This window comes from Pieris rapae, chromosome 11 (assembly GCF_905147795.1).
Source record: "Pieris rapae chromosome 11, ilPieRapa1.1, whole genome shotgun sequence".
Classification (NCBI taxonomy): domain Eukaryota; kingdom Metazoa; phylum Arthropoda; class Insecta; order Lepidoptera; family Pieridae; genus Pieris; species Pieris rapae.
Genome location: NC_059519.1, coordinates 1,761,154 through 1,776,647, shown reverse-complemented (window position 1 = coordinate 1,776,647; position 15,494 = coordinate 1,761,154). Strand labels below are relative to the sequence as shown.

At 32.0% G+C, this 15,494-nt stretch overlaps 6 protein-coding genes across 6 annotated transcripts; 3 read left to right on the top strand and 3 right to left on the bottom strand.

Annotated features, from left to right (window-relative positions):
- The first annotated feature begins 189 nt into the window (after positions 1–189).
- Positions 190–3,455, top strand: LOC110996867 (protein ALP1-like). The gene is made up of 3 exons (XM_022264740.2): positions 190–569; positions 674–983; positions 2,104–3,455. The coding sequence occupies exons 1-3, from the start codon at positions 421–423 to the stop codon at positions 2,881–2,883; spliced, it is 1,239 nt and encodes a 412-aa protein (XP_022120432.2). The 5' UTR covers positions 190–420; the 3' UTR covers positions 2,884–3,455.
- Positions 3,456–4,436: 981 nt separating this feature from the next.
- On the bottom strand, positions 4,437–5,504 carry LOC110996869 (ribosome maturation protein SBDS). Its single transcript, XM_022264743.2, has 2 exons — positions 5,232–5,504; positions 4,437–5,136 (listed from the first exon to the last, which is right to left on the bottom strand). The coding sequence occupies exons 1-2, from the start codon at positions 5,360–5,362 to the stop codon at positions 4,512–4,514; spliced, it is 756 nt and encodes a 251-aa protein (XP_022120435.1). The 5' UTR covers positions 5,363–5,504; the 3' UTR covers positions 4,437–4,511.
- Positions 5,505–5,757: 253 nt separating this feature from the next.
- LOC110996865 (gametogenetin-binding protein 2-like) lies at positions 5,758–10,159 on the top strand. Its single transcript, XM_022264736.2, has 8 exons — positions 5,758–5,939; positions 6,191–6,381; positions 6,712–6,855; positions 6,940–7,228; positions 7,897–8,121; positions 8,478–8,759; positions 9,182–9,625; positions 9,702–10,159. The coding sequence occupies exons 1-8, from the start codon at positions 5,850–5,852 to the stop codon at positions 9,882–9,884; spliced, it is 1,848 nt and encodes a 615-aa protein (XP_022120428.1). The 5' UTR covers positions 5,758–5,849; the 3' UTR covers positions 9,885–10,159.
- A 440-nt stretch (positions 10,160–10,599) lies between these two features.
- Positions 10,600–12,197, bottom strand: LOC110996866 (3-oxoacyl-[acyl-carrier-protein] synthase, mitochondrial). Its single transcript, XM_022264739.2, has one exon. It carries the CDS (start codon positions 11,965–11,967, stop codon positions 10,657–10,659), a length of 1,311 nt encoding a protein of 436 aa, XP_022120431.2. The 5' UTR covers positions 11,968–12,197; the 3' UTR covers positions 10,600–10,656.
- Positions 12,198–12,310: 113 nt separating this feature from the next.
- LOC110996868 (neuferricin) lies at positions 12,311–14,233 on the top strand. Its single transcript, XM_022264742.2, has 4 exons — positions 12,311–12,665; positions 12,848–12,991; positions 13,404–13,590; positions 13,850–14,233. Exons 1-4 carry the CDS (start codon positions 12,389–12,391, stop codon positions 14,007–14,009), a joined length of 768 nt encoding a protein of 255 aa, XP_022120434.2. The 5' UTR covers positions 12,311–12,388; the 3' UTR covers positions 14,010–14,233.
- A 45-nt stretch (positions 14,234–14,278) lies between these two features.
- Positions 14,279–15,283, bottom strand: LOC110996870. The gene is made up of 2 exons (XM_022264744.2): positions 14,953–15,283; positions 14,279–14,869 (listed from the first exon to the last, which is right to left on the bottom strand). Exons 1-2 carry the CDS (start codon positions 14,964–14,966, stop codon positions 14,347–14,349), a joined length of 537 nt encoding a protein of 178 aa, XP_022120436.1. The 5' UTR covers positions 14,967–15,283; the 3' UTR covers positions 14,279–14,346.
- Between the last annotated feature and the right edge of the window lie 211 nt (positions 15,284–15,494).

Here is a 15,494-nt window from a genome sequence, read left to right as displayed (position 1 = left end):
TGAATTTCATTACCCGTTTTCATCCCCAAATTAAAACACTCACAATTCCAATTATTTAAAATATGTTTAAGAGAGAGAAATGGTTATTTTCGTGAGTCTGTGGTAATAAACGAATTATTTACTTAACCACAGGGCACAGCATACAATGTGTACAGATTGAAGTAGTCTGTGCTCTTTATCCATCCATTCATCATTTTATCCATAGCGAATAGAAAGTAGAAACTTTAGATATTCTTATTTCTTACTTTTAAAATCTTTTACTTAATTTTAAAGTTTCTTATACCTTATTTACATTCATGATTCAACCCCTGCGGCTGCCCCTCGCACTGCCGGGGATAATTCCCTAAAGCAGCAGCAGGATCGATAGGAGTGTGTGTTTACATACTGCCCTACCACTCACTTCGCTTTGAAGTTTCGGCAATGGCAGACGTCGAAATAATAACAGCGGCCGCGCTGTCTCTTTTTGCGATACATAATTATGTTCGATGTTTAAAAAGATATCGAATACAAAAAAAGAATGTTCGTCGTAGACGATGGTGGATGAAATCTATCCATCAAAATAGAACTTTGTAAGTACCTAATTATCAACCTACCTACTCAATTAATTTTTTAATGCATATACTAATTCTACTAGTAAGTGTGATTTATTTATCATGCATGTCTTTTGTTTTAGAGACGTAATGAATAACTTTTTCAATGAAATGAATAGTGAAGAATCTGGGGAATTTACTAACTTTTGCAGAATGTCTCGTACCGATTTTGAATTTCTGTTGAACAAAATTGAACCCATGATAAAGAAACAGACAAGACTAAGAATACCTATTCCACCAAAAATACGTCTAGCAATAACCCTTCGATATCTAGCGACTGGAGATAGTTACCGAAGTCTACACTACGTATTCAAAGTTTCTACACCGGCTATTTCACTGATTGTCCCAGAAGTATGCAAAGCTCTTAATACAGTTTTAAGAAACGAAATAAAGGTTAGAAAAGTATATTTAAAAAAAATCACGATATTTTTATTAAAGAAAAGAAAAGAATTACAAACTAGTATTGTCTTTTATTTACATAACTTTTACACATTTAAAGAAAAACACTTTTTTAACGGATTATAGATATGTATTATTATATTTAAACTTATAATTATTTGTACATAATTTTAAATTTTAACCGACGTTTCGCGTGCTTTACAGCGTGAAACGTCGGTTTAAATTTAAAATTATGTACAAATAATTATAAGTTTAAATATAATAATACATATCTATAATCCGTTAAAAAAGTGTTTTTCTTTAAAGAATTACAAACTCTTAATAGGTAATAGTATTAATTTCACTGAAAATAACAATTATTTATGTCAACATTTAGGAATCATTGTAGGTATGCGTTTTTAATTATGTCGCTCATTTCAAAAGGCACAAAAACTTCTTGTGATAAAACATGTAATTATTTGCCTTTCTTGTGCGATATTTTTTCTCTCTTTTGTTGAGGACTAGTCTCAGGATAGTCGCAGGAGGATTTTGGTACGAAAGTACATTAACAGGTGGATCATACTGCGGAGACGGAGTTGGAGCATATTACGAAGGCGGAGCTGAAAATGTTTGTTGAGCATTAGATTGTTGTTGAGATTAGATGGCACTGAATAAGACGTAGAGGCACTTGATGATCGCTCGTCATCAGGGTAAGGGTTAATAATAAGACCAATAATTTTTGTACATAATCCTGTCTCGCATTCTTTCTGGATATTTCCATAACTTTTATCATCATGAAGCATAAATATCGCACTAGCCTTCCTCTCTTTTTTTTGTCTGCAGTATGTTGCTTAAAGTTTCAAAACTGTCATGAATTTTTTTATCGTCTTCACTGATAATATGGTCCATGTGTCTTTTCTTTGCATTAGTTTTGGTTGCTGTATAGTTTGTGAACTTTCCTTCTCTTTTGTTTGCGGTGGATTCGGAGGCATGGTTTCGTCCACATTGGAACCTTGGGTTGGTGGTGTAGGTGGCTTCGGAGGCATTGTTTCACCCTCATTGGATTGGTGGTGAAGTATCATTCTGAAGAAGCTGAAATAAATAAAACGAATGAAATATGTTATCTTTGTTACAGTTACCACAGACACCAGAAGAATGGTTATCTATTGAAGAGGGATTTAGAAAAAAATTCCCGCGATGTGTTGGAGCTCTTGACGGGAAACGCATCGTAGTTAAATGTCCATCACATAGCGGTTCGAAGTATTATAACTACAAAAATACATATAGCATTGTGCTAATAGCATTAATAGATAGTAACTATAATTTCGTTTTTGCCGATATCGGACAGGACGTAAGTGATGGAGGAATTTTTCAACATAGCTTGCTTTGGCAAAAAATTGACAATAGCACTCTTAACTTGCCACCAGATAATCCACTACCAGGAAGAGAAACAAATGTTCCTTATGTGTTTGTCTGTGACGGAGCTTTCGCTTTACACAAAAATGTAATGAAACCCTTTCCTGGTAATCATGACATTGGTACTGTAGAGCGCACATTTAATTACAAACTTTCTAGTACTCGTGTAATCGTTGAAAATGTGTTTGGTGTGTTGTCATCTGTATTTAGAATTTTTAAGAAACCAATAGAACTTAATATAGAAAAGGTACCACAAATTGTTATGACATGTATTTTATTACATAATTTTCTAAGAAAAAGCAAATCATCTCAGAGCATTTACACACCTCCAGGAACTTTCGATTCCATTAGAGACGGGCAATATGTTAAAGGCACTTGGAGACAAAACGTCACTTCATCATCAGCTATAAGGCCAATACCACTTTTTAGTAGACGTGCTCCAAGTAACATTACAGAAATTCGATCAGAATTTGCAAATTATTTTGATACCATCCGTTAAAAATACTATTAGTAAGTACCTACATGCATTATATAATTACACCTGGACAGAAAGTCCAGGTGTAATTATATAGTGGTTTCAAAGCCTTTCCTAAATAATACAATAATAATAAATACCAAATAGAAAATACATGTTTTATTCAGTAAAATTGTACGCGCGCCAGGCAGGACTATCTGTCATTTTTCGTATACGAAATAACTTATAAATAATATACATAAATCTCCTGCCACGATGTTTGTATGCGATGGACTCCCTATACTACCGAACCGATAACAATCAAATTTGCACTCCGTGAGCAGTCTGGTCCAACTTAAGAGAAAGGATAGCTTAGATCTTTAATTATAGTCGTATATGTATTTAAAAAAATCTTAGTTACAGCAACGCTTGGCCGAGTCTGCTAGTAAAGAAAAATAGTAATTACGCACGGTCGAAAACGTCACATAATCAACCTGGCGCAATCCTAAATCTAATTCCCAGATTGAGGGTCTGAAAAAGGACACATACGACATAACTACTACAATTTAAATAGCTAGTAATAAAAATCAATAGTCTAAAATCTGCTTACCTGTTCATCCGTATTCACTGTATCATCTACAGTAAAAGTGGGCCCAAAACATATCTCCATAATATCAAAGGTATCGTTTTATTATCGGCTTAATTATCTCATCTGTGCCACCTGCACCGGATCGGATTGAAGTATGTTTTTTCTTCAAAAGAGGTCTGAAAGGAGCTATCAGAGACTTTTTTTTTATTTAAGTTCGTCAATAGGTATGCCGTATGTCTAAAGCAACATTGATCTTTTTCCACGCGTCGTGAACCTTATGTTGTTTATCATTAACATCTCAAATTACTTTTTCCGTTTCTAGTAGTTCTAACAATTTTATTGTATTCCAATTGCTCCATTCGGACGACATTTTCGATTATCTAAACGAACGCCTTTCTTCTCCAGGCGCTCGGACGGCGAGTACTGAGCGTCGTATCAGAATGTAAACATGCACTGCCGCTCGCGCTGCCGTTCCTCTGACTTCCGCACAAAAAACCGCCAATTTGGGGTTCGCCGGGCATCGCGAGTGGCAATTGCAGTACTGCCATGCCACTCGCGCATGGGCATGAGAAGTATTGCGTTTACACATTCGTCCTGCCCATTTCCCTGCTCACTACGGCTGAATGTAAATGCGGCATTACATTCAAACAGCATTGCGAAATTGGTTTTTTCTCCTAAATTTAACTCATGGGATTTTTATTTAAGGGTTACAATTATTTAAGATTTTTTATTACATACAATTTATATTAAGCCAACCAACATAACAAACCCAAAATATGTATAATAACTACAAGCTATAACTAAAACATCAACAATCTGTACTTTGAGATCGAAACAGCTATTTTATTCTACTTGAGTTTATATATATATTTGTTGAAATAACCTCTCTAACCAGATCTCAGAGTTGTGCAGTGTGAACTTAACTTTACTTGACATTCTTACAGAATTATAAACTATAATTATGTAGTATGTACATTGTTCAAACAAAAGGAAAATAAATATTTAAAATATATATTAAAAAAGTGTTTATTAGTCATACAAACATACTAAAAAAATTTATAATTAAAGAAAATAACAAAATACATTACAGTGTTTGTTCTCCCTCAATTGTTTCTTTCAGATTAAGTAATTCAAATTGCCCAGTACCTTTTGTTTCGCTTCTAATCAGTTCGTCTAGGTTTCTGAAGCTACCTGGATCTATTAAACAGATAATGTTAGCAGTTCCAGCTTCCCAGCTTTCTTCTTCTACTTTGGATGTTAATTTCACAGCCTTATCTCTTATCTTGCGTGCTTCTTTACCACTTAATAGAATTCTGACCCTCATTTGAGCTCTTTCTAGAGGAATCTCAGTCTTTATCATTTGAATTACATCCAATGCTTGTTGTTTTGCATTTTTATTTACATTCACTGAAAAGTGAATATCTTTCATGGCCTTTTCTATTATTGAAACCGGATATGGCCTTTTAGTTTCTGGATTGACACATTTGTCAGCTACAGTTGTTGCAATGTCTTTAAACAAAGCATCAATTTGAGAATGCCTTTCTTTATCTGACACTTGTAATTCACCCTTTTCCAGTATCTCCTTACATATCTCAGTCTGATCATCTTTACCAAATATTTTGACTAAATCTTCTTTTTTAGCAACTTGGCCTTTTGAAACATTTGTAAATACAGTATGTGTTTGTAGAACTTCATCTATGTCCTTTTCTCTGTAATTAAGAAAAGGTTGTTAGCAGTCATTGCTTCAATTATTGTTTTATAGTAATATAATGTTTGTTTTACAGGAAAAATTGTTTTTGCTTACACTTTGTTTCTCCAAGATATAACTTTATTCCTATAGCAGGCAATTTCAAACCTTTTGCCACCTTTCTTCAATCTTACAATGGCGACATTAGTCAATCGAATTTGATTCGTTGGGGTAAATATTTTAGACATAGTTTACAAGTTTTTCTTGTGTTAACTAAAACATAAATCGTATTTTATATATTTCTAAATTCTATCGATGAATAATTCTTATTTATCACTTGTTTAATATAGACTAATTGTAGTTACTAGTCATGAAAAACGACAATAACAAATCTGAAACTTGACATAACTCTTTTACACTATAATGTTGAGGGCAACTGAAAACCCTGATGGAGATGCAGAGTCGAAACTTAGTTATTTTTAAGTTTACTCACAATTCCGTGTAGTTATATATATAAATAAATTAGGTAAAATAAAAGAAATCGTGAAGCTGAAAAGAAGCGGAACCAATATGTTCCATTTCATCAGTCATGATATTTTATATTCTACTTCGAGTTTTGATTAAATGTTATCTGTGATTTTTACGTCGTATATTTCCTAAAAGTTGGCCGTCATCAGCCGTCATTTTGTGATATTTGTATATTTTGTCGGTAATTTTATGTGATTATTGGAAGAAATGGCGAAATTAGTGGATGTTTACAACTGCGATAAAAATCCAGCTATTAAACGGCGTCAGTTACCACTAACAATTTACGATAATCTAATTGTAAGTAGTCCCTATATGTAGCTGACACTACCTCTAACGGAGATTATTAATATCAATTGATTAATCGTCATGTGCCTCTATCTAATTAAGCATTTGTTCTCTTATTAAATCTAAACATCAAACAACTTTGTTAATCTTATATTTTAGTTTTTTTATGGAGCCGCCTTTTTTTGGTGTCAACTACGTCTTGAGGTTTGACCTTAATTTTCTGATTATTCTTTGTTTTATGATTCGTATTCGTATATTTACAGATGATAATGGACTTAAATACTTTGGGCTTGATCTGCGATAATCCTCAAGTAAAAGGTCGCGAATACGATGATTTTTTGCGCAAATACAAAATTCTCACAACAGATGAGCTTAAATCAGCACTGAGAGTTGACGCGTCAGATATTTTTAATGTTTTAAATCAAAGCATTCCCTGTGTGGGCTGTAGAAGGAGGTATTTTATTATAATTTAAATATGTTAACTTTTATAGTAATAATTATTAGGGATCAACTTTATAACTAACCTAATGTAATGGTTTTTGATATTACTACTTCCTGATAAAAACTAACTAGTTACTTAGCTTAACATACATTAAATATTTTTTATATGGTAAAAATTAATACATATATAAATTATATCCTACCCTTTGGAACCCTTATATGATATCATAACATAAAAATCTTATTACTTAGATGATTTTATAAATATATTATACCAATTTTGTATATTTTTTAGTTATTGATTAATAGTTTATACATTTAATAATGAAACTTAAAATTTTAGTGTGGAAAGATTATTTTACCAGTTATGTAAGTCAGGACATCCTACATTAGATCCAATAATACTCACACCAGGAGAAATAATGACAATAAAAGAAGATAAAATAACAAATCCTCAAGCTTTAGCAACATTACTCAATGGACATAGGTATGGCATTTTTAAATTCTTAAGTGATTATTATTATGGATCCCGTTCAGTGTAAGTTATACTAAATATTTCTAATAATTTCAGCTCAGGAATAGAATGTCTTATTCTTAGTCAGCCACGATGGAAGAAATCACAGAGGTGTACCCTACATTCACTAGAAGCAGGCAGTGCCAGAGGTTGGGGTGCTTCCACAACATGTGGTTGGGGTTGGGCAGCATGGAGTTGGGGTGGGAGAGCAGCTTGGCGCACTGCCTGGGATGCTATGAAAACATCAGCACGGGAACATGTCACTCTAATACATTTTAAAACTTTACATGATACAATACACAATTATCTAAGGAAGCATCGCTTCTGTGCTGATTGCAAAACTAAGGTAGAGTTATCTCATATAAGTAAACAAATACAGTTAAGTTAAATTTTGTTCTTCCTAATTGATCTAAAAATATTTATTCAATTCTGATTTTAATGCTTTGATTTCTTTTCTATATATTGTAGTTTAAATGTTTTAAATGAGTGATTGCATTAATGTTTTTGAACAATTGTACAGTGTACACAATTTGTTTAAGTTTTGTTATCAAACTCCTATAGTTATCTTTATTTTTTTTATTTAAAACTTTTCAGTATCATATGTAACAATTTATCATGATAAGTGGTAATGATAAGCTAAAGTAAAGGTTTAATCAATGTAAGTAACAATATTGAACTGATGGTCTGATGAAACCCTATTATGATATAGAATTCATTACATTTATAATTTGACTAATAGGACCTAGCCTATCTGAAACTATGCAAAAAAATAAATTTGAATACCTCTTTTTCACAATGCTTTTCTGATTATATTCCTATAAATAACTGGATAAACTGTTTTTTTTCCTTGAATTAGCTCATACAAAACTTATGTTTAGGAACAAGAAAGGAACAATCTTGTTCCTAAACATAAGTTTTGTATGGTATATTCTTATTATAGCTTTCTTATCTCTTTGAAATGAAGAATTAAATTTAACATTTAAGATTTCATATATGTGCTGATCTATATTTCAGGTTTTAAAAGCATACCTGTTGCTAGTTGAAGAAAAGGAACCACAAAAGGAAAAGGGCTATGTTGGAGCTTTGTATGGGGGAATCAAGAGGTGCTTGTTAGACAAGCACTTACATCTTCAAGCAAAAACAGAATATATAGCACACCTAATCAATAGAGCAGAACCAGAATTACTTGGGAACCACCGTGAGAGACATGCCAAAACTCTGGAGATTGCACAAGAGGAGGTAGTTATATTGTACTCTATTAAGTGTTTAAATTTAAATAGGAATTTGAACTGAACTGAAACTGTATGACATACAACAAGATTTACATACATAAATTACTATTCTTTACAACTTATAAGTTATATAATAAAGACATATTTTATTTATCATTAGTGTATTATACATGAAAGACTATACTTGATTTCAATGAATCATTGTGAGTGATGCATGGAATTTTTGAACCACTTTGGTCTGTTAAGTATTCTACAATTAACTCATTTTGGAGACATTGTTTTCATTTCATTTTATTTGTTATATAACCGTTATCATGTCAAGTGTGTGAATTTCAAAAATAAAAATATTGTTATCTATATTAGGTGCTTATATGCCTTGGCATATGCATTTACGAACGGTTACAACGCATATCCTTAAGACTACGTGAAGAAGAAGGCACATGTCAAACACTGGCCGCTGTGGGAATTGAAGCGCTGTACCGCAAGTTCGAGATGGCTGTCGAGCTGAAGAGTGGCGTCTCCAAATTACAGCTGTTGTACGATGAGATTACTCAAGAAGAAGTTACTAGGCAGCAAAGGAAAGAACAGAAGAAACTCAAGCGGCGTAAGAAGAAAGAAAGGCAGGCCATCGAGACAAAATGCAAAGTATGTATGCGTGCAACTCTAAACTTATTAAGGTTTGAACCCTGGCACACCACATTAGTTAAATGCTCGCTCAAGTGAAAGCAAAACATCGTGAGGTAACCGGCATGCATTAGAGGCAAAAAGCGAGGTCCTGTATCAGGCACAGGAGCCTGATCACCTAGTTGCTTATTTAAAAAAAAAACAAATCTGAGAGCAAAATTACAATATGATTTAAAAATCTTAATAATGCTCGACATTTTTTATTTGCATCCATCCAGGGCGTAGCTGTATTTAAACCAGAGATGGTTAAATGGAAAAGCATGGTCCATAAGAATATATTTTTCTTAAGTTACTGTATTATTTGTAACATATAAATTATTGTATACTAATTAGTTTACCATAGTTTTTCTTAAAATTATTGTATTTTTTTATCTTGTCTGCAGGAAGTGGATTCGGAGGAACCAGAAGAACCTGAAGAAAAATGTGAATGTGAAGAATGTTTGCAAGAAGAAAGGGATGTACCAACTGATTTGTCGACAGACAATTGTAATGAATGTTTTGAAGAAATGCACACAAATGCAGATGGCTGCCATTCATGTCAGGACGATTTTACAGAACTTCATTCTCTGAAAAAAGTAAATAATAAGAGAGTTAAAAAAGGCAATTTGTCACAAAATGAACAATCACATGATTGTGGCTATTCATCAGGGAACAATGGTGGATGTTGTGAGACAATGTCTGGGTCATCGTCCCTGATAAGTTCACCAGAAGGTTCAGAAGTGGCCTGTTCTGAAGGGTTTTGCAATCATGAGAGAGGGGACTGTCTTGATTCAAAGAGTGACAAGTTTTTATGTACCGGACTCACTCTGTCATTACAAGAGATGCTGGTATGTAACTTAAATTTCTGTTTTTTTTTTAATTTTATTTTTTTAAACACATAAATAATATTAACCATTTTTACAGGATACATGTTCATCAGATGAAGAACACAATACCAGCTACATACCAATAGAGGAGGTTATGGAATTCAAATCGCGAAGGAATATAACCGAGAAACGACAAGAATTGAGACAGAATTTACGTAAAAAATTTGCACAATTGTGTGTAAATTCACCCCAGAAACCTGTCTTGCAGAAAGAAAAATAGGAAGATAATTATACATTCAAACTGCACGCAATATCCATTACCATACATTGGCAGATTCAGAAATTATTTAAAAATAACATAAGATAAATGTAAAGTAGTTGCAATAGATTGCTTACTTATAAGTTTCCTACATATTATGTCATTTTATCCCCTCGAGATGTACCACACTAAAATAACCATCTTGATGTGTCATGTTCCTTAAGTAAGATTATACTATAGAAAAGATGTTTGTAATATTGCCAAGCCTCTGGTTCGTAATGCTGACCCTACTAGGCTAAAAATTCTTCCAATGGTAATTCTACAGCAGACAAGGAGGAAAACATTATTTAGATGAATGATGAATTAACAAAATGTCCAAATAAGTAAAAGGTGCTTGTAAAATGACTTAAATGAGGTCTTATAAACATATATTGCTGAGACAGCTAGTTTATAGGCGACACTTGTGCATGTTTGAATGATTCCAACTGTTAACAATATTTAATTCATAATTTGACTGGATAAAACCCAGCATTTATCAAATAACTTTATAAAAAAAGTTAGAGCTTTTTATGAGATATAGTTGCTTTTTTTGATCAAAATATATTATTTTCATTGCTTTACTGGATGAGGTAAACAATGTTTTCATTTCAGGTATTTAAGAGTATAACATGCTATGTGTAACATGATGTTGTGTCATTGGCTGTTTGCCACTGTTATAAAATCAAGAAAAAAACATTTGTAACTCAGTTTAAATATATTATAATTAAATTATAAAATATTACTATACATTTTCTTAATTTATACTAGATATACAAAGAGTTGCATTGGTCCCTCCAAATCCAAATGAATTTTTTAATGCAACCCTTCTGTCGCTGTCCCATGACAGTGGTCTGTTAGCTACATAATTTAGGTCATCTATTGGATTGTCCAGATTGATGATTGGGGGCAAAACATGATGGTGACATGCCAAAATAGTGAATACTGCTTCTAAGTTGCCAGCTGCACCTAGTAAATGACCATGGGCCCCCTTGGTCGATGAAACATAAACTTTAGAGACATGATCCTTAAATAGTGTTTTAATAGCTGTAGTTTCTATGTTATCTCCAACTGGTGTAGATGTGGCATGAGCATTTATATATGTAATCTGTTGTTTATTAATATTAGCATCATTTAAAGCTCTAGTCATGGACAATATTGCTCCACTGCCATCTTCTCTAGGTGTAGTTATATGTGAGGCATCACCAGACAAACCATAACCTAATATTTCAGCATACACCTTAGCATTTCTTTTGAGTGCATGTTCATATTCCTCTAATATTAGTACTGCTGCACCTTCTCCCATAACAAATCCATCTCTTTGTTTATCAAATGGCCTTGATGCTTTGCTAGGCTGATCATTAAAGGAGGTGCTCAATGCTCTTAATCGACAAAATCCTGCAATAGCTAGAGGACTTATGCAGGACTCTGCTCCACCACAAACCATGACATCTGCATCACCATTTCTTATAAATCGATAAGCATCACCAATAGAATGTGCACCAGTCGCACATGCTGTTGACACTGAATGGTTTGGACCTCGAAACCCATACTTGATACTTACATGGCCTGCAGCCATATTAGGTAATATTCTAGGTACAAAAAATGGACTAACTTTGTTATAACCTAATTGTAAGGCAGCATTTGTCTCACAAACATCTCTTAGATCAATCATGCCCATTCCAAGAGCAACTCCAGTATTTTCCTTATCTATATCAGTATCAGGATTCCATTTGGCATCTGATAATGCTTCTTGTGTCGCAACTAAAGCTAAACATGTTGCAGGTGCCATTGACTTTAAATTAGACTTTGATAAAGCCTTTTCTACATGACTGTTTTCTTGCTTTGGAACAACTCCTGCAACTCTACAAGGTAATGTATTGTATTCATCACCAAGTGCAACAATGCCGGAGTTACCTTTTAATAAATTTTTCCATGCAATTTCTGAAGAAATTCCTAAAGGAGAAACAACACCTAAACCTGTAACAACAACTCTTCTTCTAGGAGCTAGGCAGGAATAATTCCGTATGTTAAGGTAAAACCTAAAACTTTGCTTATTAGGGCCCATTATTGGGTAGATTTTTTTTTAACATTGAGCTAGTCACCAAAAATTTGTAAAATTAAGGTTAATACATGAATTGATTTTTAATTATTTTGACTGCTTTTAAATTTCACATATCGTGTTATTAAATTTGTAACAATTAAAATAAAACTATTATTTAAAAGTAATACTCAATATGAAAGCATTTTAATGGATTCAAAATTCAAATATTCATTTCTGTATTATTAGTGTCCTTTGTTTTGTTTGATATTTGATGAATTTTGACTTCTGACATTGATAATAAACAATAACGAATAACTTATTGGTGGCTTGCAATCAGCTGTTTACTTGCAATAATTTTATGTCAAATTATATCTTTGATGTAAATTCTAATCATGTTTTTAAATATTTTATAAATCTCTACTTTAATCGTTACACAACCAACTTAATGATGTATTCTTTTTTACAAAATAATAGTATAAAATTAATAATCAGTTCTATACTTATCATTGTTGGATCGATTTATATGCAAAATTGGTACTTTAAAAATAATAATTTAGATTCTAATATTTCGGGTGTACAACTTCTTTTAACTGAAGAGGATTTATCACATTTTAATGGAGTTCGTAATAAAAAGTTGTATCTTGGTATACTTGGATCTGTTTTCGATGTGTCAAGTGGAAAAAGACATTACATGGAAGGAAGTTCTTACCACTATTTTGTAGGTTTGTAATATTATTAAGAAAAGAGAACTATGTGAAGGAATCTTTTATGTTACAGTGTTATGTCAGAGTATCTATTGATTTGTGTTATGTTTCTGTTGACATTATGAAGCTTGTAAAAACTAATAACATATTAAATCATATTGATACCCCCATTCCATTTATTTCTTAGATTAATTTTTCAGGTAAAGATGGGACTAGATCTCTTGTAACTGGAAACTTTAAAGATGAATCTGAGGAAAAATATCATGTGTTAGATTTGAAGTGTGATGATATATTTGCAATTATTAATTGGAGGAAGACGTTTCGTGAAAAATATCTGTATGTAGGTATGTAATCATATTCCTAGAACAATTAAAATGATTATTTATAGTGCTTAAGTTACTCTCACTCATACTTTGAATAAGAATAACAATCTACTGGTGCGCCCATTCAAGTTTTGGTATTATATGCATGTGTTAATTGGGAAGAAAATCATTCCCAATACCAAAATAAAAAAGCGTTTTAATTCTTAAAGCAGAACAAGTTACATTAATTAAGTTTACTTACATACTAGTGTTAGTTTTGTTAGTAATTAAATTTGTATCCTAAATTTAGTTGTGTTAGTTTTTCCTATTTTTAAACTATTATTTTTATCAATACCTTAACCTTATCTTATCATTCTCATTTACTTTGTTAACAAACAAATAACTATTTATTTTATAATTAATAAAAACTAATTTACAATTGTAATGTCCTTAGGCATGGTTAAAGGAAGGTACTATGCATCAGATGGTACAGAAACAGAATACATGAAGAAATTTAAAATTAAATTAAAGGAATGTAAGGAAGAAAAGGAAAAGCTACAAAAACAGAATCAGTCATATCCTCCATGTAATGTCGCTTGGAGTGAAGCAGACGGTACTAGAGTGTGGTGCTCAAAGTCTAGGTAATTATAGACATACTTACCAAATACAAATTTATGTAGGTCACAGTTGTTCTTTCAATCAAGTCCTTTAACATAATGAACATATTATGTTTTACTCATCATTTTTGTTAACTGAACCTGCTTCATTGTAACTGAACCAATGCCATTTTTGTTGTGAAAATTTTTTTAAAGATATGTTGTAAAAAAGAAACACTGACCAGGCAAAATGATTCTTTCTGTACATATCATATAATTTTAAATTACAAACTTAACTTTGTAGTGGTGGCATACAAAGAAGTTGGATTGGAGTTCCACGTCAACTATACACTCCTGGTGATAAGAAGCCTAAATGTGTCTGTATTAAAGAAGACACAAATATGTTAAAACCTTATCATGGTTGTTTAAGTACCTCTACTGAATGTTATATTAATGTTGATTAATAATATTGTTACTTCTAAAGAAATGTATTATAAAGTAGGTGTTAAGAAATATACAAAAGATTTAATTTCAAGAGTACCATATAAGTTACCAGAATATTATTTATTCCATTTTACCTCGTACATTCCAGATTTATTCTAGTGTTTATAAATAATTATTTTTGTTTTAATATAAAGGATCTATCATTAATGTCTGTTAGAGTGCCGAAATATATTTTTATACTATTGTTGCTGTTTTATTAACTTGTGTACTAAATAAATATAAGACATACTTCAGTCAGATTATAATTTAATGGAAAAGTATTAAAGGTTATTTACAAAGAGGTAAACAGTTCAGGAATTAAACAGTTACACTTTCAGTTGTTTTATTTTTAGTTGAAGTCTCTTCATCAGATTGTAATGCTTCCAAAGTTTCCAGTACTACATCCATAGGTATCCTTTTTCTACTTAGAAATGCATTTCCCCTTAACTTTTTAATTTTTTCTCTTCGTCTCTTTATTTTATCTTTTGTATAGTGACTACCTAGGTGGAATGTTAAAAGCCTTTTAACTTTTCTCCTTGACATTACATTGTTACAATCTGTATTTCCATTTTTTGGTTCCTCAAATATTGTTTCCAGTGTTTGAGATGAAGTCTTCTTAATTTTATTATTAAGATATATTGACTCAATTTGCTTAGAATTCCCAGTCTCAGTAACAGGAATATGTTTACGAGGTTTCATACTAACTCTACGATTAGTGGATTTATTTTCAGGGGACGTCTGTTTTCGTTTCCTTAAAACTCTCGTCGTAGATTCTGTCTCTTCTGACTGTGTTTCCATTAATTTTAGGTCTGCTAATTTATTAGGCAGTTCGGTATCTGATCTATGAAAGAGACAAACAAGTTTTGGAATAACTGTGACACAATAATAAAAGAAAAAACACTACATTTTAATAGAAAAACTTACTTGGCTTTCTCCATTTTTAGATATAGCAATGGAATATATCAATATTTCCCTACAACGCAGCCTTCTACAAGTTTAGCCTGACCGTTTGCGCTTGCAATTACGCTTTATACTGTTAATTTTAAAGCTTCATCATTCTTTAACTCTTCAACATTTATAAAATCTTGTTCAGCTTTAGCAAGGGGCATCCTTTTTAGCCTTTTACTGTATACCAATTACAGATGTACATTGTACTCTGTGCTTTATGGCCTTAAATGTCAATAGTGTGGACCCCTAATGATTTACTAAACTTTTTAATTAGGAATTAAAGCCGTGGATACATAATATCTTTCAGTTAAAATACTAGTAGAAGTATAGTAATTATTAATTTGTATTGAAATACTGAATAGAGAAAGTGACAAATTAAATAAGATATGACAATAAATTTACGATAGGCATCAAAAAGGACGTTACTTGTTGTATCGATTTAATTACTTTTTCGGGTAATTAAACATTATTATGAATTTCAAAATTATTACACCTTCATTTTATATTGAATAGTGGCA

Coding starts and splice junctions, on each gene's coding strand:
- LOC110996867 (XM_022264740.2), top strand. CDS start 421: ATGGCAGACGTCGAAATAATAACAGCGGCCGCGCTGTCTCTTTTTGCG. Junction 570..673: donor ATCCATCAAAATAGAACTTT/GTAAGTACCTAA, acceptor CTTTTGTTTTAG/AGACGTAATGAATAACTTTT. Junction 984..2,103: donor TTTTAAGAAACGAAATAAAG/GTTAGAAAAGTA, acceptor TCTTTGTTACAG/TTACCACAGACACCAGAAGA.
- LOC110996869 (XM_022264743.2), bottom strand. CDS start 5,362: ATGTCTAAAATATTTACCCCAACGAATCAAATTCGATTGACTAATGTC. Junction 5,137..5,231: donor ATATCTTGGAGAAACAAAGT/GTAAGCAAAAAC, acceptor TCTTAATTACAG/AGAAAAGGACATAGATGAAG.
- LOC110996865 (XM_022264736.2), top strand. CDS start 5,850: ATGGCGAAATTAGTGGATGTTTACAACTGCGATAAAAATCCAGCTATT. Junction 5,940..6,190: donor CAATTTACGATAATCTAATT/GTAAGTAGTCCC, acceptor GTATATTTACAG/ATGATAATGGACTTAAATAC. Junction 8,122..8,477: donor TGGAGATTGCACAAGAGGAG/GTAGTTATATTG, acceptor TATCTATATTAG/GTGCTTATATGCCTTGGCAT.
- LOC110996866 (XM_022264739.2), bottom strand. CDS start 11,967: ATGGGCCCTAATAAGCAAAGTTTTAGGTTTTACCTTAACATACGGAAT.
- LOC110996868 (XM_022264742.2), top strand. CDS start 12,389: ATGATGTATTCTTTTTTACAAAATAATAGTATAAAATTAATAATCAGT. Junction 12,666..12,847: donor TTCTTACCACTATTTTGTAG/GTTTGTAATATT, acceptor TTAATTTTTCAG/GTAAAGATGGGACTAGATCT. Junction 13,591..13,849: donor GTGTGGTGCTCAAAGTCTAG/GTAATTATAGAC, acceptor TTAACTTTGTAG/TGGTGGCATACAAAGAAGTT.